Raw genomic sequence first — 23501 nt, 5'->3', positions numbered from 1 at the left:
GTAATTTAGGGTAGACAATTGATAGGTTAAGGCGGGAGTACGCACCCTGAAAGTCCTGGGGAGATATCTAGAGCAGACCTGACACACAATGAAACTATTTGACTATGCATGTAGATTGAAAAGAGAACAGAGGCCACTTTCACAAGTCACCAGCACATGTTTTGCACTGGTTTCTTGACAGCAAGACCAACAGGTTTGCACTGAGATTAACTACAGTTTATTTAATAGAAACAAATTAATGGAGTTAATTAGCAAAGGTTTTTTTCACTGCAGTTGGTTGAGACTAGAATTAGAGGTCATGGCTTAAGGGTAAAAGGTGATATGTTTAAGGGGAACCTGAGAGGGAACTTCACTCAGAAGGTAGTGAGATTGTGGAACAGCTTGCCAGATGCAGGTTTGATTTCAACATTTAAAAAACATAATGGGAGGGAAATGGTCTGGGTGCAGGTCAATGGGACTATTCAGATTAATAGTTCAGCAAGGACTAGATGGGCCATATGTTCCTATGCTGTAGTTTGCTATGACTCAATGAGTCCCCAAAGATTCACTGGTTTAATGTATTTTTATTCTGCTCCAAAGAATGATGCCATGTTCTCTCAGAAGTTTTGAGGATTTAGCTCTGGAGAACAATAAATAACTTACTAGCTGGGTACTCTCTCCAAACTCATGAGTGTGTGGCTCAAAATTCGATAAATGATCATGGACACAACCCTCCTCACCATTGAGAACAACTTCAAGAGGTGGTGCCTCAAGAAGGCAGTATGCATCACTAACGACCTTTACCATCTACGATATACCCTGTTCACACCACTCCCATCAGGGAGGAGGTACAGAAGTCGGAAGATGCTCACAGTAATTTTACCATCCACGATACACCCTGTTCGCACCACTCCCATCAGGGAGGAGGTACAGAAGTCAGAAGATGCTCACAGTAATTTTACCATCCACGGTATACCCTGTTCACACCACTCCCATCAGGGAGGAGGTACAGAAGTCGGAAGATGCTCACAGTAATTTTACCATCCACGATATACCCTGTTCACACCACTCCCATCAGGGAGGAGGTACAGAAGTCAGAAGATGCTCACAGTAATTTTACCATCCACGGTATACCCTGTTCACACCACTCCCATCAGGGAGGAGGTACAGAAGTCGGAAGATGCTCACAGTAATTTTACCATCCACGATATACCCTGTTCGCACCACTCCCATCAGGGAGGAGGTACAGAAGTCGGAAGATGCTCACAGTAATTTTACCATCCACGATATACCCTGTTCGCACCACTCCCATCAGGGAGGAGGTACAGAAGTCGGAAGATGCTCACAGTAATTTTACCATCCACGATATACCCTGTTCGCACCACTCCCATCAGGGAGGAGGTACAGAAGTCAGAAGATGCTCACAGTAATTTTACCATCCACGATATACCCTGTTCACACCACTCCCATCAGGGAGGAGGTACAGAAGTCGGAAGATGCTCACAGTAATTTTACCATCCACGGTATACCCTGTTCGCACCACTCCCATCAGGGAGGAGGTACAGAAGTCGGAAGATGCTCACAGTAATTTTACCATCCACGGTATACCCTGTTCACACCACTCCCATCAGGGAGGAGGTACAGAAGTCGGAAGATGCTCACAGTAATTTTACCATCCACGGTATACCCTGTTCGCACCACTCCCATCAGGGAGGAGGTACAGAAGTCAGAAGATGCTCACAGTAATTTTACCATCCACGATATACCCTGTTCACACCACTCCCATCAGGGAGGAGGTACAGAAGTCAGAAGATGCTCACAGTAATTTTACCATCCACGATATACCCTGTTCACACCACTCCCATCAGGGAGGAGGTACAGAAGTCGGAAGATGCTCACAGTAATTTTACCATCCACGATATACCCTGTTCGCACCACTCCCATCAGGGAGGAGGTACAGAAGTCGGAAGATGCTCACAGTAATTTTACCATCCACGATATACCCTGTTCGCACCACTCCCATCAGGGAGGAGGTACAGAAGTCGGAAGATGCTCACAGTAATTTTACCATCCACGATATACCCTGTTCGCACCACTCCCATCAGGGAGGAGGTACAGAAGTCAGAAGATGCTCACAGTAATTTTACCATCCACGGTATACCCTGTTCACACCACTCCCATCAGGGAGGAGGTACAGAAGTCAGAAGATGTTCACAGTAATTTTAGGAACAGCCTCTTTCTCCTCCACCACCAGCTTTTTGAGGGATTCCATGAATCCATCAGCTACCTCATTATTCACCTTTCATTTTTTTTTCAGAATCAGGTTTGATATCACCGGCATATGTCTTGAAACGTGTTGTTTTGAGGTAGCAGTACATTGCAATAAATAATAATTTTTAAAAACTGTAAATTACAATAAGTATTTACTGTATATAAAAAAATTAAATCAAATAAGTAGTCCAAAAAGAGAGGGAAAATAGTAAGGTAGTGTTCATGGCTCAATGTCCATTCAGAAATCTGATGATGGAGGGGAAGAAGCTGTTCCTGAAATGTTGTGTATGTGTCTTCAGGCTCCTGTACCTCCTCCCTGATGGCAGCCATACGAAGAAGGCAACTTGTAGTAATTTTTAATCCTGGCACTGTACTACTTCTGCAAACAATAAATCTTATGACCTATGTCAGTGATAATATACCTGAGCAACACACAAAAAATTCTGCAGGAACTCAGCAGGTCAGGCAGCACCTGAAGATTTTCTCTTGTTTATGATTCTGATTATGTTACATGAGGGAGTTCCATTATTAGTACGGTCAACGTACTGCCAATGAGTGGAAAGGTCTGAACATAAATTAGGAAAAAAATTTTAAAGGCTGAAGAGCAGGAAATGCAAACAAATACAGTTGTGTGTGCATAAGTCTTTTTGGCACATATATATCACAAGACTTTTGCACAGTAGGACGTAGAGTGGGAAGAGGGCAGAGAAAGGGGGAAGGGAGAGGGGAAGGAGCAGGAAGCACCAGGGAGACATTCTGTAATGATCAATAGCTAGTTGTTTGGAATTGAATGACCTTGCCTGGTGCCTCAGGGCTGGGTTTATCTTCACCCATGCCATCCCTCCCACCCCTGGACCTCCTTCTCTGCCTCTTGCCCTACATTCCCACCATGGTGCTCCACCCTCTCTATTCCCAACATCCTTTGCTCCTGCCAGATTTACAAACTCACTCTCTGCTCCATGTTGACAAATACAGTATTGCACAAATGTCTTAGGTACCCTTGGTGTGTGTGTGTATATGTATGTATATATACGCCTAAGACTTTTGCGCAGTACTGTATACACTACATATACAAGTGAAATATATCCAGATGTAGAGACATGTTTAACAAGAATATAGAAAGATGGATGATATAGCTGCAGTCGTGTGCAAATCAGATTATTCATGTCATGAAATACTCTGCAGGAAGAAATTTACATTGTCCAAATCTCCAAGGCAAATCTGGCATTGTACTGAAGAATTCAGATGAAGCTGCGGAGCCACTCCCCTCCCTTTAAGCAACCAATGGTAATATTATCTTTTTTTATTATAGACAATAATAATTGCTATGATGATTATAAATCTGAAATGTTAAATATGGAAAAATGTTAAATATTATATAATGATGTGAAACATCAACACAAGGAAACATATGGGTCAGTTAATAGATTTGTTTGAAGATGCTGTCAGACCTGTTAAGCATAATCCTGCACTTATTTTGTCTACAAGTCCACAAATTTACTGATGGCACCACTGTTGTTGGTAGAATCACAGGAGGCATACAGAAATGAAATATGGTACAGTGATATCATTTGGTTGAATGGTGTCACAGCAACAATCTCGCACTCATTGTCAGCAAACCCAAGTCTGATTTTATGTGGAAAATAACCATCAGTAGTTCTGATTTTACACATTGTACTCCAACCTTCTTTTGCTAAACTTATCATTCTTAAGAACCTCATAAAAAAAACCTGATTTTTCTCTTTCCCCATCATTTCTCCTTTGGCTCAGATAACATTAGAACAGTACAACACAGGAACAGGCCCTTCAGCCCATAATACTGTACCAAACCAATTAAATTAGTAATCAAATGGCCAAGTAAACTAATCCCCTCTGCCCACACAATGTCCACATCCTTCCATTTTCCTCACATTCGTGACCTGTCTAAACGTCTGCTATGTATCTGCTTCTACCACCAGCCCAGGCATAACAGGCACCTACCACTCTGTGTAAAAAAAAACTTGCTCCTCACATCTTTTTTGAACTTACACCCTCTCACCTTAAATGTAAGGCAATTTATAAAAGCTTATTTAATACATAGAGATAAAAGATGCCGGGGATGCTGTAGTTGGGAGTAAGAAACAAAGGGTTGGTGGCAATGTCCCCTCTAAGTTGTGCATGTGTGCGGGCACGCACATCTTTTGCTGCTAGAGCACAAAGGAATTTAGATTGCGCATAAATGGTTGTCACCCCGTACCTCGTTAATATGTTCAAGTATCTTTCATGATTGTACACAATCACACTTCCTTTTCTGGTTTCTGGTGCGGATGGTGTTGACAATGTGGAGTTTGCAATGATTTGTCTGCAGATTTTTGAACTGGCTTATTTATACAGTTTTTATTGAAGAAATTATTGATTCACTCTATCAAATTCCAAGAAAACAAAGGGCATGAAGTGTAAAAGAACTGCTAGTTCATTTAAACAGGATGGCTCAATGAAGCAGTAGGAACTGCTACACCGAAAGCTCATGAGGCCAGGAACGTGCAGCAATGAGAAATATTTATGTACAATACAAGAACTGTTGTCACCTGCGTATATTGTGATGCAAAAGTTACTAGAGAATTTGCAGGTGGGAAGAAGTTGGGTGAAATTTGGAAAACTGACTTTTCAAAGTGTCACTTATTAAGCAAATTACATATAGCTGGTGTACAAAAACTCCAGCAAGAAAATCCTTCATTACCCACTGTAGGCCTACCATGTGTAGAGTGCAGATGAACAAGAGCAAAAATGATCTGTCCTAGAGGAGATCAAAGTTCTAATTGACAGCTGAGTACCTCTATAAACTACATAAAATTCAGTGCACACGTGTTGCTTTCACTGGGCAAAATACTGCCCAGCACATGATTTTTGCACACACTGATCATTACAAATTGGTGGTACTTGACGAATGTGGAGGTTCCACAGATGCAGTTTAAGCTGCAAAGCTCATTTGCTCTAATTAATATTTGTATGACTAGAGGTTTCCTACATGAAAGGTTAAATAACAAGAGAGAATATGCATTTATATGATTTTATAACATCCATCTATTTTTGTGCACCATAGAATGGCAAAGTGATAAATAACCGGTTGATCAGTTTTTGGGACTGACATTGAACAGGACATTAATGAGGATTTCCCAACCTCTTTGAAAGTATACCATGGAATCTCTTTGAACTTTGAACTCTGAAACTGCTGATCTGGGATTTTCACACACATTGGTTTCCAGAGTTTACAGAGGATAGTGTGAAAAACAAAAAAAAGTGAGCAGCAGTTCTGCGGGAGAAAATACCTTGTTAATAAGAGATGTCAGAGAATGATCAGACTGGTTCAAGCTGACACGAAGGTGACACTAACTGAAATAACCAGGAGTTACAACAGCGCTGTGCAGAAGAGGATCTCTGAACACAACACAACATCCTTGAAGTGGATGGGCTACAGCAGCTGAAGACCACAGACATACACACTTGGATGACCAGAGGAGGTACCTATAAGAGTGACCTCTGACTGTAAGATGTATTTCCTGAACAGCCTACCTTACATTTGAGATCATTTCCCTGACTACAAAAATCTAGCCACCTTCATATTTACATAAAAAAAACTCATCTAGACTCTAATTTATATTGCTTCATTCCCTTGGGTCAGTATTAATGGTTGAAGACTTAATTTTGCTCTCCTCTGTTACACAATACTGTAAGGAACTAAAATCCAATTAATGAAGAATACAGATTAAATCAGAATAAAAAAAGGCAACTGATCAATTACAAGGAAATAAATTTCTAGATTTTTTAATAAGGCAAGACAGCGAACCTGCCCTTGGCCATCTCACTGACTAATTGCTTCAAAAATGTTGATGTTAAGATAGAAAAAATGACTTGAAAATTCACAGGCAATAGATTGTAAAGCATTAATATTGATTTTGAAAGTTTAACTAATGAATTAATGAATTTAACTCATCAGTTCCTAATGACATATCGTACATTACTGCTACAGACCCCAAAAAAAACATACCTGCCACACTGCGAGAAGAGTGGGACAAACTAAATTCTTGACCACAAGAGAGAGCAGCAATTACCACACTGCCAGAGAGTGGGACATATCAAATCCTAGACCACCAGAGAGAACTGCCAGAGAGTGAGACATATCAAATCCTAGACCACCAGAGAGAACTGCCAGAGAGTGGGACATATCAAATCCTAGACCACCAGAGAGAACTGCCAGAGAGTGGGACATATCAAATCCTAGACCACCAGAGAGAACTGCCTGAGGGTGGGACATATCAACTCTTAGACCATCAGACAGAGCAGCAACTACCACATTGCCAGACTAAACGTGCTTATCTAACTCACTGTTGTGTCAGAGTATATTGGGCACCTGATCCAACAGGTGATTAACTACCAAGGAAATTTGATCTGTTGGTCCAGAAGACCAACCGAAGGCTGGAACTGCAAGTATGTAGCTAGGGACCTATTGAGGAAATTTGTTATTAGGGATTTGGAAATTGCTAAAGATGTTTGACAGCTTGATGAGAAGCCAGAAAAGTGAATGAAAAGCAAAATTAGAATGGGAAAAAAGATATAATACAGCTTCAAATACATTTCATTGCCACAATGATTCTAGAAAGGTGTACATGAGGATTCAGAATTATTTTGGAGACTTTTATTTATTCTCTTCTCATGAGTTCATCAAGCAACGTTACAATAGTCATGTGGGATTTCAATATTCAGGTAGATTGGAAAAATTAGGTTGGTGCTGGATTCCAAGAGGGGGAGTTTGTAGAGTGCCTACAAGATAATTTTTTAGAATAGCTCGTGGTTGAGACCAAGAGAGGATCAACTATTCTACATTGGGTGTTGTGCAATAAACCAGAACTGATTAGAGAGCTGAAGGTAAAAAAAAAATCCTTGAGGAAAGTGATCATAATATGCTTGAATTCACACTGAAATATGAGAAGGAGAAGCTAAAGCCAGATGGATCAGTACTAAAGTGGAGTAAAGGAAACTATAGAGGCATGAGAGTGGAGATGGCCAGAATTGATTGGAAAAGAATTGTTAGGGATGACAGCAGAGCAGCAATCCTATTACACCAATATAACCAGGATATATACATCCCAAAGAGGAAGAAGTATTCCAAAGGCAAGATGACACAACCGTGGTCAGCAAGAGAAGTCAAAGCCAACAAATGCCAAAGAGAGGGCATACAATAGAGCAAAGATTAGTGGAAAGTTAAAGGATTGGGAAGCTTTTAAAAACCAACAGAAGGCAACTAAAAACATCATTAAGATGGTAAAGATAAAATATAAAAGCAAGCTAGCCAATAATATGAAAGAGAATACTGGAAGTTTCTTCAGATACATAAAGAGAGATGACAGTGGATATTGGACCACTGGAAAATAATTCTGGAGAGGTTGTAAAGGCAATAGCAGCCAAACTGAATAAGTATTTTGCATCAGTCTTCACTGTGGAACACACCAGCAGTATGGTGAAGTTCCAGGTGTCATGGGGCATAAACTGTGTGAAGTTATCATAATGATAAAAAAGTTTCTTGGGAAACTGAAAGGTCTGAAGGTAGATAAGTCACCTGGACCTGATGGTGTACACCATAGGGTTGTGAAAGAGGTGGCTGAAGATATCATGGAGGCAATAGTAATGATCTTTCAAGAATCACAGGATTTTGGAATGGGTCCGGAAGACTGGAAAATTGCAAATGTCACTCCACTCTTCAAGAAGAGAGAGATGAAAAGAAACTTTAGGAAGTTAATTTACAGGTTAAGTCTGTGGTGAGGAAGGTGAATGCAATATTAGCATTCATTTCAAGAGGACTAGAATATAAAAACAAGGATGTAATATTGAGACTATATAAAACACTGTGGCCTCAGTTTGGTGTTTTAGGAGCAGCTTCGAAAGGATGTGCTAAAACTAGAGAGGGTTCAAAGGAGATTCACAAAAATGGTTCCAGGATTGAATGGTTTGTCATACAAAGAGCGCTTGATGGCTCTGTGCCTGTATACACCGGAATTCAGAAGAATGAGGGGTGACCTCATTGAAACCTATCAAATGTTGAAAGGTCTTGATAGAGTGAATATGGAGAAGATATTTCCTATGGTGGGAAAGCCTAAGCCTAGAAGACACAGCCTCAAAGTAGAGGGGTAACCTTTCAGAATGGAGATGAAGAGGAATTTCTTTAGGCAGAGAGTGGTGAATCTGTGGAATTCTTTTTCACAGGCAGCTGTGGAAGCCATGTCTTAATGTATATTTAAGGCAGAGGTTGATAGATTCTTGATTATTCAGGGAATGAAGGGATACAGAGAGAAGGCAGAGGAATGGGGCTGAGAGGAAAATTGGATCAGCAATATGAAATGGCGGAGCGGACTCAATGGGCCAAAAGGCCTAATTCTGTTCCGATATCTTATGACCTTATATCTATGGAGAGTTCTTTCTGCTTTCAGCCTCAGGGTCCTTCTCAAGTGCCTCTTCCCAATGCTTGAAAAGTTGCTCTCCAATATCCAATATCCATTGTGGAATTCATCCTTCCAGAGGCACAGTGGACATCACAGTTACCTTCAAATAACTCCAAGAGAAAGGCAGAGAGCAGCATTATTCACCACACCTTGTCTTTCTTGACCTCACCAAATCCTTAACTAAATCATTTGGGAGTAACCACAGAGTATCGTCAACCGCTTCAAATGCCCACGGATATTTACTTCCACAGCAATCGCATGGTAGCCATGATACTTCCGGTCAAGATGGTGCCAACAAACAACAATTCCTCAGGGGACATCTTCTTAATAGCAAACATTTCCAATTATTTCACTCTTTCTATGTCCTTTCTCTTGTTCTTTTTGTCTTGTTTGCATTACGGATGTTGACTGAAGGGTCCAGCACTATGCTGTGTTCAGAGAGTTGCCTCGTTGGGGGGGGGGTGTACGAAAAGGTCTGAGAACTCGTGGAAAAGACCAAAGACAAGGTGCAGGGTCATGAGTGACTCCACCTTGAAGTGGCGAGGAAGATTGAAGCATTGAGGCTCATCAGGGATAGTATCACGGCTGCAGAAATGGAGGGAGTCATGGAGGGATTATCTACTGAGTCCATGTGGGTGGAAGTCAGAAACAGCTAGGGGTCAATAACTCTACTGGGTGTTTTTTTATAACCCCCCCCCCCAACAGTAACAGGGGCATCAAGAAGCAGATAGGGTGGCAAATTCTGGAACAGTGCATTAATAATTGGGTTGTTGTGATGGGTGATTTTAACTTTCCTAATATTGACTGGCATATCCCTAGAGCAAGGGGTTTAGATGGGGTGGAGTTTGTTAAGTGTGTACAGGAAGGTTTCCTGACACGATATGTAGATAATCCAACTATGGGGGAGGCTGTACTTGATCTGGTGTTGGGAAATGAACCTGGTCAGGTGTCAGATCTCTCGGTGGGAGAGCATTTTGGAGGTAATGATCACAATTCTATCTCCTTTACCATAGCACTGGAGAGGGATAGGAACAGACAATTTGGGAAAATGTTTAACTGTGGTAAGGAGAAATATGATGCGATTAGGCGGGAACTTGGAACATAAATTGGGATCAGATTTTCTCAGAGAAATGCACGGCAGAAATGTGGCGAATGTTCAGGAAACATTTACACAGTGTTCTGTAAGGGTATGTTTCATTGAGGCAGAAAAAGGGTGGTAGGGTAAAAGAACCATGGTGTACAAAAGATGTAGAAAATCTAATTAAGAAGAAAAAAGCTTACAAAAGGTTCAAGAAACTAGGTACTGTTAGAGTTCTAGAAAATTACAAGGGTGCCATGAAGAAGCTCAAGAATGAAATTAGGAGAGCTAGAAGGAGCCATGAGAAGGCCTTGGTGAGCAGGATTAAGGAAACCCCCAAGGCATTCTACAAGTATGGGAAGAGCAAGAGGATGAGAATAGGACCAATCTGGTGGATAATGGAAACATGTGCATGGAGCCGGAGGAGGTAGCGGAGATACCTAATGAATACTTTGCTTCAGTATTCACCTGTGAAAAGAACTTTGGCAATTGTGAGGATGACTTACAGTGGACTGAAAGGGTTGAGTGAATAGACATTAAGAAAGAGGATGTGCTGGAACTTCTGAAAGGTACTAAGTTAGATAAGTCGCCGGGACCAGATGAGATATACCGAGGTTACTGTGGGAAGCGAAGGAGGAGATTGCTGAGCCTCTGGTGATGATCTTTGCATCATCAATAGGGACAGGAAAAGTACCAGAGGATCAAAGGTTGAAAATTTTGTTCCCTTGTTCAAGAAAGGAAATAGAGATTACCCAGGAAATTATAGACCAGTGGGTCTGACAGCGGTGGGCAAGTTGTTGGAGAAGATAATGAGAGACGGGATTTATGAGCATCTGGAGAGATGGTAATCTGATTAGGGATAGTCAGCATGGCTTTGTCAAGGGCAGGCCGTGCCTTATGAGCCTAAATGAACAAAACACAGTAATAAAGGTGGTGCAGTGGATGTAGTGTATATGGATTTCAGTAAGACATTTGATAAGGTTCCCCATGCAAGGCTCATTCAGAAAGTAAGGAGACATGGGATCCAAGGAGACCTTAGCTTGCCCACAGAAGCCACAGGGTGATTGTAGATGGCTTGTATTCTGTATGGAGGTTGGTGACCAGTGGTGTTCCGCAAGGATCTGTTCTGAGACCCCTCCTCTTTGTGATATTTATAAATGACCTGGATAAGGAAGTAGAAGGGTGGGTTAGTAAATTTGCTGATGACACAAAAGTCGGGGGTGTGGTGAATAATCTGAAGGGTTGTCACAGGTTACAGTGCAACATTAACAGGATGCAGAACTGGGCTGAAAAGTGGCAGATAGCGTTCAACCCAGTGTGAAGTGGTTCATTTTGGTAGGTCAAATTTGAAGACAGAATGGTAAGACTCTCGGCAGTGTGGAGGATTAGCAAGATCTTGGGGTCCACGTCCATAGGACACTCAAAGCTGCTGCACAGGTTGACAGTGTTGTTACAAAAGTGTATGGTGTGTTGGCCTTTGTCAACCATGGGATTGAGTTCAAGAGCTGTATAAGACCTTAGTTCGACCCCACTTGGAGTACTGTGTTCAGTTCTGATCAGCTCACTACAGGAAGGATATGGATACTATAGAGAGAGTGAAGAGATTTACAAGGAGGTTGCCTGGATTGGAGAGCATGCCTATTGAGAATAGGCTGAGTGAACTTGGCCTTTTCTCCTTGGAGCGACGGAAGATGTGAGGTGAACTTATAGAGGTATATAAGATGATGAGAGGCATTTATTGTGTGGATAGCCAGAGGCTTTTTCCCTGGACTGAAATGGCTAACAAGAGGGGGCATAGTTCTAAGGTGCTTGGAAGTAAGTATAAGGGAGATGGGAGATGTCAGAGGTAAGTTTTTTTTTTACACAGAGTGGTGGGTGTGTGGAATGCACTGCCAGCGATGGTGGTAGAGGCGGATACAATAGGGTCTATTAAGAGTCTTTTAGATAGGTACATGGAGCTTAGAAAAATAGAGGGCTATGTGCTAGGGAAATGCTAGGCAGTTTCTAGAGCGGTTACGTGGTCGGCACAACATTGTGGGTCAAAGGGCCTGTAATGTGCTGTAGATTTCTATGAGGTGAGTGCAGAGGGGGTCAATGATAGCTTCGTATGAGATGGTCAAAGTTTCAGAAGGTTCAAAGGTTCATTTTATTGTCAAAGTATGCATGACCAATACAGCCTTGATATTTGTCTTCTCCAGATAGCCACTGACACAGAAAGACCATGGGTGCTGATGAAAGAAAAGAAACAAAACTCACAGACCCCAAACCCCACCCCCCGCCCACAGCAAAAAACAGCTACAAACACAAACAACTACCCTCTGCAGATAACAATCCCCTACCCACCGCACTCACAGAAAAGAACAGCGACAGTGACCCCCTAATCCCCATCTTCCCCTCTCGTACACAAAAATTAACCGATCACCCACCCGCCAATCAAACACATGAAAGAAAACACTGAAAAACTGAAGGACAAATATAGAATACAGCCCAATAATCACATAAACCTCAGAATATGGGAAACGATTTTTCACTGCATATGTGGACAGTAGCAAATCCACCGACCCGGGATCAAACGGATCAATCCAGCTCCTGACCATCAACGCTGAGCTACTCCGCCGAACGGATTTGAATACTGACCCGGGGCTGAATGTACCAGTCTGGCTCCCGACCGTCTTGTGCTGAGCCAACGCTGACCTATTCCACATTCACCTTATGTTTCAAACAGGTCAACAGCTGGATAGACATGTTAGTCATCAGCTCGGCAGCGTTTGACCCATATCGGTGTGTTCGTCACTGGCCGGTAGCGTTTGACCCGTATCGGTGTGTTCGTCACTGGCCGGTAGCGTTTGACCCATATCGGTGTGTTCGTCACTGGAACAGCAGCGTTTGACCCACATCAGTGTGTTTGGATCCAGATCGGCAGCGTTTGACCCATATCGGTGTGTTCGTCACTGGAACAGCAGTGTTCAGACCCATATCGGTGTGTTTGGACCCGGATCGGCAACGTTTGACCCGTATCGGTGTGTTAGTCACTGGCCGGTAGTGTTTGACCCGTATCGGTGTGTTTGGACCCAGATCAGCAGCGTTTGACCCATATCAGTGTGTTTGGACCCGGATCGGCAACGTTTGACCCGTATCGGTGTGTTAGTCACTGGCCGGTAGTGTTTGACCCGTATCGGTGTGTTCGTCACCGGATTGGCAGCGTTTGACCCGTATCAGTGTGTTTGGACCCAGATCGGCAGCGTTTGACCCATATCAGTGTGTTTGGACCCGGATCGGCAACATTTGACCCGTATCAGTGTGTTTGTCACCGGATTGGCAGCGTTTGACCCGTATCAGTGTGTTTGGATCCAGATCGGCAGCGTTTGACCCATATCAGTGTGTTTGGACCCAGATCGGCAGTGTTTGACCCGTATCGGTGTGTTCGTCACCGGATTGGCAGCGTTTGACCCATATCAGTGTGTTTGGACCCGGATCGGCAACATTTGACCCGTATCGGTGTGTTAGTCACTGGATTGGCAGCGTTTGACCCATATCAGTGTGTTTGGACCCGGATCGGCAACATTTGACCCGTATCGGTGTGTTCGTCACCGGATTGGCAGCGTTTGACCCATATCAGTGTGTTTGGACCCAGATCGGCAGTGTTTGACCGATATCGGTGCGTTAGTCACTGGCCGGTGGTGTTCGACCCGTATCGGTGTGTTTGGACTCGGGTAGGCAGTCACTCTTTACCAAATGACTGAGATCATGTGGTTGCTCTCAATGTATGCGGTGAAAAGACATTTCCCGTATTCGGAGACCTATGTGAATATTGGACTGGACTTAATATTGGTTTCCTTCAGTTTTTCAGTGTTTACTTGTGGACGATTGGCATGTGGGTGATCTGTTAATTTTTGTGTGTAAAAGGCAGACTGGGAGTTTGGTGCTACTGTCACTGTTCTTTTCTGCGAGTGAGGGGGTTGGGGACTGTTATGCATACAGGGTAGCTGATTGTTATTGCAGATGGTTTTTGCTGCAGGTAAGCGGGGATTTGGGGGTCTGCAAGTTTGTTTCTTTTTCATGCTGGGGCAGAGTTGACGTCTTTTCTTTCATCAACATGCATTGTCTTTCTGTATTTAATGGCTATCGGAGAAGACAAATATCGGAGTTATATTATACATGCATACTTTGACAATAAAGTGAACCTTTGAACCACTCAATGGGTCTATACAGAACCAATCTCAATGAGAACCAAAATCAAACAAGATCATATAATTGCCCTAGCACTTTCCTCTGTCTTTCTTGCCAAAATATAACTTCTCATCTCCTACAAAATGCAAGTGGAAGTGGAGGTAATCTTCAGAACTAACAGAAAACTGCTCAATCTTATTAAACCATTGGACAGGGATACTTTATTGAAATCTACCAAGTATTGAAAGGCTGAGATAGACATGGAGAGAATATTTTCAGTAGTGGGAGAGTCTGGGACCAGAAGCTGCAGTCTCAAAATAGAAGGACATCCCTTGTCCAATGACCCCTGATTGAACCCTAGCTTAATCATGGGTCAATTTACACTGATCCATTAATCTACTAATTGGTACATCTTGGGACTGTGGGATGCCAAGACTCAGCCCTGAGCTGTAACAGGACCAGCCTAACTGCTGCACTATTGTGGTGCCCCAAGTTCACTTTACAGTGAGACTCAGGAATAACACCCCAGCTTGAGAGATCAACCATTGTGCAAAAGGCAACAAAACTATGCAAATACAAAAAGAAAGAAGTAATAATAATAAATAAGCAATAAATATCAAGAACATGAGATGAAGACTGCTTCCGATTTCTTAGGAGCCATATCTGCAAAGTTCAGAGTTCAAAGTAAATTTATTAACAAAGTTCATATACCTTACCATATTAAGGTTCATTTTCTCAAATCAAGTCAAGTCAAGTCAACTTTTATTGTCATTTCGACCATAACTGCTGATACAGTGCATAGTAAAAATGAGATAACTATTTCAGGACCATGGTGTTACATGACACAGTACAAAAAACTAGACCGAACTACATAATAAAAAAAACACAACACAGAGAAAGCTACACTAGACTACAGACCTATACTGGACTGCATAAAGTGCACAAAAACAGTGCAGGCATTACAATAAATAATAAACAGGACAATAGGGCAAGGTGTCAGTCCAGGCTTTGAGTATTGAGGAGTCTGATAGCTTGGGGGAAGAAACTTGAAGGCATTTACAGGAATTGCAGGTATCAGAAGTAATAATTGGATTGATCAAAATGGCACCAATGAGTGGCAATGGTTTGTGTGCAGCTCCAATGGGAATCATCAAATATTTCTTTTTAGGACTATTTCAGTGAGTTCCATGGATACTTCAATAAGCATCTTCGTTTTAAAACGTTTCAAAATCTATTGATACACAAATTTCTCCCTTTTCGCAATAGTTATTTTAAATGTTTATATTAGTTATTGTAATCTATAGTGTAAGGAGTTTCTTCTTTATGTTATTGCGTATGTTAATCAAAATGGCTTCTTTGTTAAGTTAAAAGTAAGAATGCTTCTTTGTTATGGCAACTGGTGAGAGAGTGCTTTCTCTTGCAGCTTGTTTGGGTTATAATTACTGATAACAAGAATTGTATTCATTTGATAACCAATTGGGATAGATGTTATTCTTTCTGGTGGATCTGTAAGCTGGTGTTGTGCGGGCTTTTGGAGAGTTGGAGGGGAGATCGCAAGGAAGACGAACGGTACTGGATGTGCTCTGGTCGACCACCGAGGTTAGTCCCAGGCGGTGGGTCGCGGAGGTCAGAGAAGATCGAATAGTGGACTGAAGACTTCAATGGTTGAGCTCCAACGATTGTGCATGAATTGTCTGAACCCTGATAAGTTTTGGCGCCTTTTCTTTCCTTTCTTTTCTTTCATGTATATTGTATCGCTATTAATCACTTAGTTCTAGTAAGATTTATAAAGTGTATTCTGTAAACGTACATGGTGTGCGGTTTGATATTGTGTGTGTGAGTTTGTACCAGTGTGCATTTCACAGTATTCACATATACGGGAGACACGGTTTGGCGGGTGGATGGATTTTCCCCTAGACATACACCAGCCGATCGTGTGAGCGTTACAACGGTTTTTAAAATTAGTATCCATTGCAATGTGCTGTTATTCCAGTGATATAAAATCAGATTCTGATTCTGATTTGGATTCAGTAACTCAGCAGGTGGAACAGTACCTGGGAGGAAAGAGTTTGAAAACCTGCATCAGGATTTACTAGAATATGAAGCTGAGGTGATGTGGCAGAATTTAATTAAAACTTGCTTTGTAATTTATGTTCAAAATACATCTTTGCTGATGTTCTATCTAAACACTGTTAGTAAAATCAGTACCTGTTTGTTATTATGAAAGAATGCAAACATAGACAAGCTGAACTGAATCCGTATGGTCATTACACTGACAAGATGCAAGTGAAATAGATTGGCTATTCAAGTCGTGTCTCAATAACAAACTTGTTCTCAACATCAGTAAGACCAAAGAGTTGATTATGGACTTCAGGAAAGGGAAATTAGGAGAATATGCAAGTGTTCATTGAAAGGACAGTGGTAGAAAGGTGAATATTTTCAAGCTGTTGGGTGTCAACATCCCAAAGGATCTATCTTGGGCCCAACATGTTGATGCACATTTTGTTTCCCCAATCCTGCACTCAGGCAAGTCTAGCTTGGCCCAGTTTTGACCAGTCAGTTCCAAGCTGAGTGACAAAGCTCAGGGTAGAAGCAGATACTTGCACAATGTAACTGAGTGACCTGAGTGGATCCAGTCCTGCTCCATCTGGTGGCATGGTTACGTCGTGGTTAGCGTGACGCCATTACAACTCAGGGTGATGGAGTTCAGAGTTTAATTCCTGTGTCCTCTTTAAGAAGTTTTATGTCCTCCCCATGGAATGTGTAGGTTTCTTCTGGATCCTCGGTTTCCTCCCACCGTCGAAAGATATACTGATCAGTTGGTTAATTGGTCATTGTAAATTGTCCTGTGATTAGGCTCGGGTTAAACTGGGGGTTGTTGGGCAGTGTGGCTCGATGGGCGGGAAGGGCCTATTCTGCGCTGTACCTCAACAAATAAAATAAAAAAATAAACTCCTCTGCAACAATAAAACCTGATCCACATCCTTTCTGGATATCAAAGCTCCACTGGCTGGGAGGGGGTGCTACAGACAGGATTGAAATAAGCTGCAGAGAGTTGTAAAATTAGTCACTAGCCTCCATAGTAACCAGGATATCTTCAAGGAGCAGTGACTCAGGAAGGCAGTGTCAATCATTAAGGACCCTCATCACCCAGGACGTGCCCTGTTCTCATTGCTACCATCAGGAAGGAGGTACAGAAGATTGAAGTCACACACTTAATGATTCAGGAACAGTTTCTACTCCTCTCTACCATCTGATTTCTGAATGGACCTATGAACAATACCTCACTGCTTTTTAAAAAAATGTTCTTTTTGTGGCCCTACTTACTTAATTTAACTATATATATAAAATTACTTTTATTTTTCTCCAATTAATCATGTATTGCATTGTACTGCTGCCGCAAAGTTAACAAATTTCACGACATTTGTCAGTGATATTAAACCTGATTTGAATTCTGATCAAATTAAGAATAGACATTAATAATATTATGCCCTTATTTTGCTTCAGTGCCACACTACAATCCAGGTCTAACTCAGGAGCAAATGGACAGGGTAAATGTAGCTTCTGTTCTGTTTTTGATCTCCATGGAAAGTGAAGCCAGGAATTGTCAATTGTCCAATACATTGGAGCCAGAGCATTATGACATCCACTGTGGATGTTGCCATGAAATGTCTCCAGTCATATCATGAAATTGTTAGCATTTCCCAATAATTATACTTTTCTACACAGTTTAACTGAACTGGCTACAATATTGTGCCAAACAGCAGATGAAAAATATTTCTACAAAATAACTTCTTCCCTTTCTCCTATGGTCAGTCCTCTCTCCTCTCCTATCAGATTCCTTCCTCTCCAGCTCTTTACCTTTCCCACCCACTTAGCTTCACATATCACCTTCTAGTGAGTCTTCCTTCCCCTCCATCATCTTTTTATTCTGACATCTTCCCCATTCCTTTTCAGACCTGATAAAGGGTCTTGGCCTGAAAAGTCAGATGTTTATTTGTCTCCATGGATGCTGCCTGACCTGCTGAGTTCCTCCAGCATTTTGTGTGCTGCTGCTTTGGTTTTCTAGCATCTGCAGAAACAAAACCTGTAAATTTCAACCGGCCACCACTCGGTTAGAGTAAAAGGGCACCTTAACAAGCCCTCCAGCCCAACTGGTCCATGCTAACCAAGACTCCCTCCTAAGATAGTCCAGTCTGTGGAATTCATTGCCACAGTCATTAACGTGGAGGTTGATAAGTTCTTAATTAATAAGGGCATTGAATGGGATTGAGAGGAAAAATAAATGGCAGAACAGAATTGATGGGCTGAATGGTTTAATTCTGTTCCTATTTGCCCTTGTTTGAGTATAAACTCTGTGTCCATGTATCCCCGTGGTTTTATAACTGCAACACATAATTGTAGACCAAACAATAACTTTGCTGTCAAAATGATCAAGTTAGATGAATGAATATTTCTTTGGGTAAATTTAGAAAACTAAATTACTTACATATCACCAAAGTATTGGCAAACTAATCAGATACAACTGATGTGGATGGCTACTGAAAAACTTCACTGTGCATATCGGATCACTGGTATTACAGTACTTTGAAAGAATATTGTGATAATACACTGAAAAACATTTCAATGTGGCAATGTTTACCTCTTTGGAGATTTTCTGTTCCTCTTCAATGTACTTCTCTTCTTTGGGAGTGATAGTTCTGATACTTGCTCTTACCTGCAATGTATCATAGAGGGACAAAAATGTTTCAGTCTCAGTGTAAAGTATTTCCCATGACAATGAAAAAAATTACACTGGCGGTCTACAGAGAAAAGCATGAGGAAAATAAATGATTTATGTAGCATAAATTACTCATAAAGGATCTTTAATGAGACTTAACCAACCAAAAAGTTTGTATCCAGTATAAAAAGACAAAGTTAACACTTACAACATTAAAAATCACATCCATTTCAAGATAGATGACCCCCTTTGTTGCCCCTGTCAGATTCTTGTTTTTCAAGACGTAGGCTTTCTCTTTACCGCTTTGAATCTGTGGGAAAAGGACATGACAGCCGTCTGTCTCTCGGTCTCTGCTGAATACACACACCCAGCCACCTTTGACCCCGATCTGCTGAAACTGACAGAGAACCCAAAACAACTGTGGCAACTTTGACAAGTACCTGTTCATTACCAGCACCAAGTCTGTCAAAAAAAAAGTATCATGGGATTCCGCACGGCCGTGGATTGAGCGTGCAAGTACTCCGCATGTTGTAGAATGTGCGTGCGATATTTTCGCCACATTACTGCAAACCTTGCTTGAGAACTGACAGACACGCAGACTGAAATTTCATTAAGCAAGGAAAATAAAGCATGCAACTGCCAGATTAAACTTACAGTTAGCAAAGGTATAGCAACTTTGCCCAGAAAGTCCGCACTGCGATCCCGATCTTCATCGTAAACTGTCACTTCCAGAACCGAGTGGATGTCTTTAATGTTGCTGAATAGAAAACAGTGGAAAGGGAACAAATACAGAGGGGAAAATATAAGATAATGAACAACAAATACTAAACTTCATAAAATAATGTATAGGTGGACAGAAACCAAATAAAGAGTAACGCATGAGAAGTTAGCATGAAAACTAATCCGGCGGGGGTGGGAACCAGAGTGAAGCGACTCAGGATAGGACGGATGGTTAAAAGAAGCTCAAAGATAGCGTGCAGTCAGACTGTCAGGAAGGGCAGGCAGATGATAGGACAAAACTGCAGCCAGCAAGGTGAGTATCAGTGCATGAGGGATGCAGAATCAAAAAGGGTGGGAAATACAGCACTCAAAGTGTTAATCTGAATGCACGGAGTATAAGAAATAAGGTGGATGATCTTGTTGCACTATTACAGATTGTCAGGTATGATGTTGTGGCCATCACCGAATTGTGGCTGAAGGATGGTTGTAGTTGGGAGCTGAATGTCCAAGATTACGCAATGTATGGGAGGGATGGGAAGGTAGGCAGAGAGGGTGGCATGGCTGTGCTGGTAAAGAATGGCATCAAACCAGTAGAAAGATGTGACAGGATCAGAAGATGCTGAATGCTTGTGGGCTGAGTTAAGAAACTGCAATGATGGCAGTTATATGCAGGGCTCCCAACAGTAGCTGGGATGTGGACCACAGATGACAACAGGAAATAGAAAAAGGTGTGGCAAAAGGGCACTGTTATGATAGTCATGGGAGATTTCAACATGCACTTTGATTGGGAAAATCAGGATGGTAATGGATCTTAAGAGGGTGAGTTTGCTGAACACCTAAGAAATGGCTTTTTAGAGCAGTTTGTTGTTGAGCATACTGGAGATCAGGTATACTGAATTGGGTATTATGTAATGAACCAGAGGTGCTTAGGGAGCTTAAGGTAAAAGAGCTCTTAGGAATCACTAATCACAATGTGATCGAGTTCAACTTGAAACTTGCTAGGGAGAAAGTGAAGTCTGATGCAGCAATATTTCAGCAGAGTAAAGGAAATTAGAGGTATGAGAGGGGAGTTGGCCAAAGTAAATTGGAAGGAGATGCTGGCAGGGATGACAGCAGAGCAGCAATGGTGTGCATTTCTGGTTAAAATGAGGAAGTACAGGATAGATGTATTCCAAAAATGAAGAAATACTCAAATGGCAAAGTAGTACAACTGTGGCTAACGTGGGAAGTCAAAGCTAGCAAACAATATCAACGTGGATAGTAAAAGCTTTTTCAAGTATGTAAGAAATAAAAAAGCGATGAGAGTGGATACAGGACTACTAGAAAATGAGGCCGGAGAAATAATAACAGGGTCAAGGAGATGGCAGATGAGTAATTTGCATTGGTCTTCACTGTGGAAGACACTAGCAGTGTGCCAGATGTTGTAGGGTGTGAGGGAAGAGAAGTGACTGCAGTTACTATTACAAGGGAGTAGGTGCTCAAAAAGCTGAAAGACCAAAGGGTACATAATTCACCCTGGCCAGATGAACTGCACCCTTGGGTTCTGAAAGAAATAGCGGAAGAGATTGTGGAGGCATTAGTAATAATAATTGTATTAGTAATAATCATTCAAAAATCATTGGAGCTAGAGGACTGGAAAATTGCAAATGTCACTCCGCTGTTTAAGAAAGGATGGAGGCAGCAAAAAGGAATTATAGACCAGTTAACCTGACCTCAGTGGTTGGGAAGATGTTGGAATCAATTGTAAAGGATGAAGATCCAGATCCCACCACCAAGCACATCTTTCCTCCCCCCCCCCCCCCCCCCCTCCTGCTTTCCACAGGGATCACTCGCTACGGGACTCCCTTGTCCATCCCCACTGATCTCCCTCCTGGCACTTATCCTTGTAAGCAGAACAAGTACTACACCTGCCCCTATGCCTCCTCCCTGACTACCATCCAAGGCCCTAAACAGACCTTCCAAGTGAAATAATACTTCACCTATTAGTATGTCAGTGTCATGTACTGTGTCTGGTGCTCCCAATGTGGTCTCCTGTAGATGGGTGAGACCCAATGTAGATTGGGAGACTGCTTTGCCAAATGCCTACACTCTGTCTGCCAGAAAAAGTGGGATCTCCCAGCAGCCATTCATTTTAATTCCACTTCCCATTCCCATTCTGAAATGTCTATCCATGGCCTCCTCCATTTTCGTGATGAGGCCAACTTAGGTTGGGGGAACAACACCTTATATTCCGTTTGGGTAACCTCCAACCTGATGGCATGAACATCGATTTCTCAAACTTCTAGTAATGCCCCCCAGCCTGCACCCCCTTAACCATTTCCCATCCCCTTTTCTCTCGCTCACCTTATCTCCTTGCTCGTTCATCGACTCCCTCTGGTACTCCTCCCACCTTTTCTTTCTTCCATGGCCTTCTGTCTCCACCAATTAACTTCCTGGCTCTTTACCTCATCCCTCTCGCTTCAGATTTCACCTGTCACCTTGTGTTTCTTGCTTCCCTCCCCCCACTTCTTAAGTCTACTCCTCAGCTTTTTTTCCTCCAGTCCTGCTGAACGATTTCAGTCTGAAACATCGACAATACTCTTTCCCATAGATGCTGCCTGGTCAGCTGAGTTCCTCCAGTATTTTGTGTGTGTTAAGTGAAACTGATGTTCCTACTGAGCAATGAGATGAAAATATGTACATTTGCAAGCTGAGTTGATGATGAGGAAGGCAAAAGCAATGTTAGCATTCATTTGAAGAGGACTAGAATTTAAAGCAAAGATGCAATGCTGAGGCTTTATAAGGCACTTGTGAGGCTTCCCTTGGAATATTGTGAACAGTTTTGGGTCCCTTATCTAAGCAAACATAACCTGGGATTGGAAAGGGTCCAGAGGAGGCTCATAAGAATGATCCCAGGAATTGAAGAGTTAATGTAGGAGAAGGGTTTCATGATCTGGGTCTGTATTCCCTGGAGTTCAGAAGAATGAGGAGGGATCTCTGAAATGTATCAAATATTGAAAGGCCCAGATAGAATGGATGTTTCCAATAGTGGGGGAGCTAGGCCAGAGGGTACAGTCCCAGCACACAAGGCCATTTCTTTAGAACTTAGATGAGTAGGAATTTCTTCAGTCAGAGGGTGGTGAATCTGCGGACTTCATGGCCTCATATGGCTGTGGAGGCCAAGTTATTGGGAATATTCAAAGCAGAGGCTGATGGATTCTTGATTAGTAAGGACATCAAAGGTTACGGAGAGAAGGCATACCGATGCCCAAGAAGAGCAGGATGAGCTGCCTTAATGACTATCATCCAGTAGCTTTCATATCTATGGTGAAGATGTGCTTTAAGAGGTTGGTTATGGTTAGAATCAATTCCTGCCTAAGCAAGGACCTAGACACACTGCAATTTGCCTATCACCACAACAGGTCATCTGCTGAAGGCTAGATTTGTGGCATTCAAGTCTGGCGACCCAGGCCTGTACCAGAAAACCAGATATGATTTGCAGAGGGCTATTTTAAGGGAGAAGGGACAATTTCAAATGAGGTTGGAGGCGACATCAGATGCACAACAACTCTGGCAGGTTTTGCAATACATTACTTCCTACAAAGTGAAACCCTTACAGGGCAAAAGTTTAGGGGTAACACGAGGGGGAATTTCTTTACTCAGAGAGTGGTAGCTGTGTGGAATGAGCTTCCAGTAGAAGTGGTAGAGGCAGGTTCAGTATTGTCATTTAAAATAAAATTGGATAGGTATATGGACAGGAAAGGAATGGAGGGTTATGGGCTGAGTGCGGGTCAGTGGGACTAAGTGAAAGCAAGCGTTCAGCACGGACTAGAAGGGCAAGATGGCCTGTTTCCGTGCCGTATTTTCTATATGGTTATATTTATATGGTTAATAGCATGAATGGCAGCGATGCTTCACTACCAGGTGAACTCAATGCTTTCTAGGCCCACTTTGAAATGGAGAATACAAATACATCTGTGAAGATCCCTGCTGTACCAGATGACCCTGTGACCTCTGTCTCAGAGACCAATGTAAGGCTGTCTTTAAAGAGGGTGAACCCTTACAAGGTGTAAGTACCTGGTAAGGCCCTGAAAACCTGTGCCAACCA

General features: G+C 42.2%; 1 protein-coding gene across 3 annotated transcripts in view; it reads right to left on the bottom strand.

The window, feature by feature from the left end:
* mctp1a (multiple C2 domains, transmembrane 1a) overlaps positions 1-23501 on the bottom strand; it is a 553815-nt gene that overhangs the window by 225903 nt on the left and 304411 nt on the right. For all 3 annotated transcript variants that reach the window (XM_073066356.1, XM_073066347.1, XM_073066365.1), the window contains exons 13-15: positions 19349-19451; positions 18903-19004; positions 18617-18691 (exon numbers count right to left, since the gene is read on the bottom strand). In XM_073066356.1, the coding sequence (XP_072922457.1) occupies positions 18617-18691; positions 18903-19004; positions 19349-19451 (280 nt within the window). The remainder of the gene's footprint in view (positions 1-18616; positions 18692-18902; positions 19005-19348; positions 19452-23501) is intronic.

Source organism: Hemitrygon akajei, chromosome 2 (assembly GCF_048418815.1).
Source record: "Hemitrygon akajei chromosome 2, sHemAka1.3, whole genome shotgun sequence".
In the NCBI taxonomy this organism is placed as follows: Eukaryota; Metazoa; Chordata; class Chondrichthyes; order Myliobatiformes; family Dasyatidae; genus Hemitrygon; species Hemitrygon akajei.
This window is presented reverse-complemented; position numbering and strand designations above follow the sequence as displayed.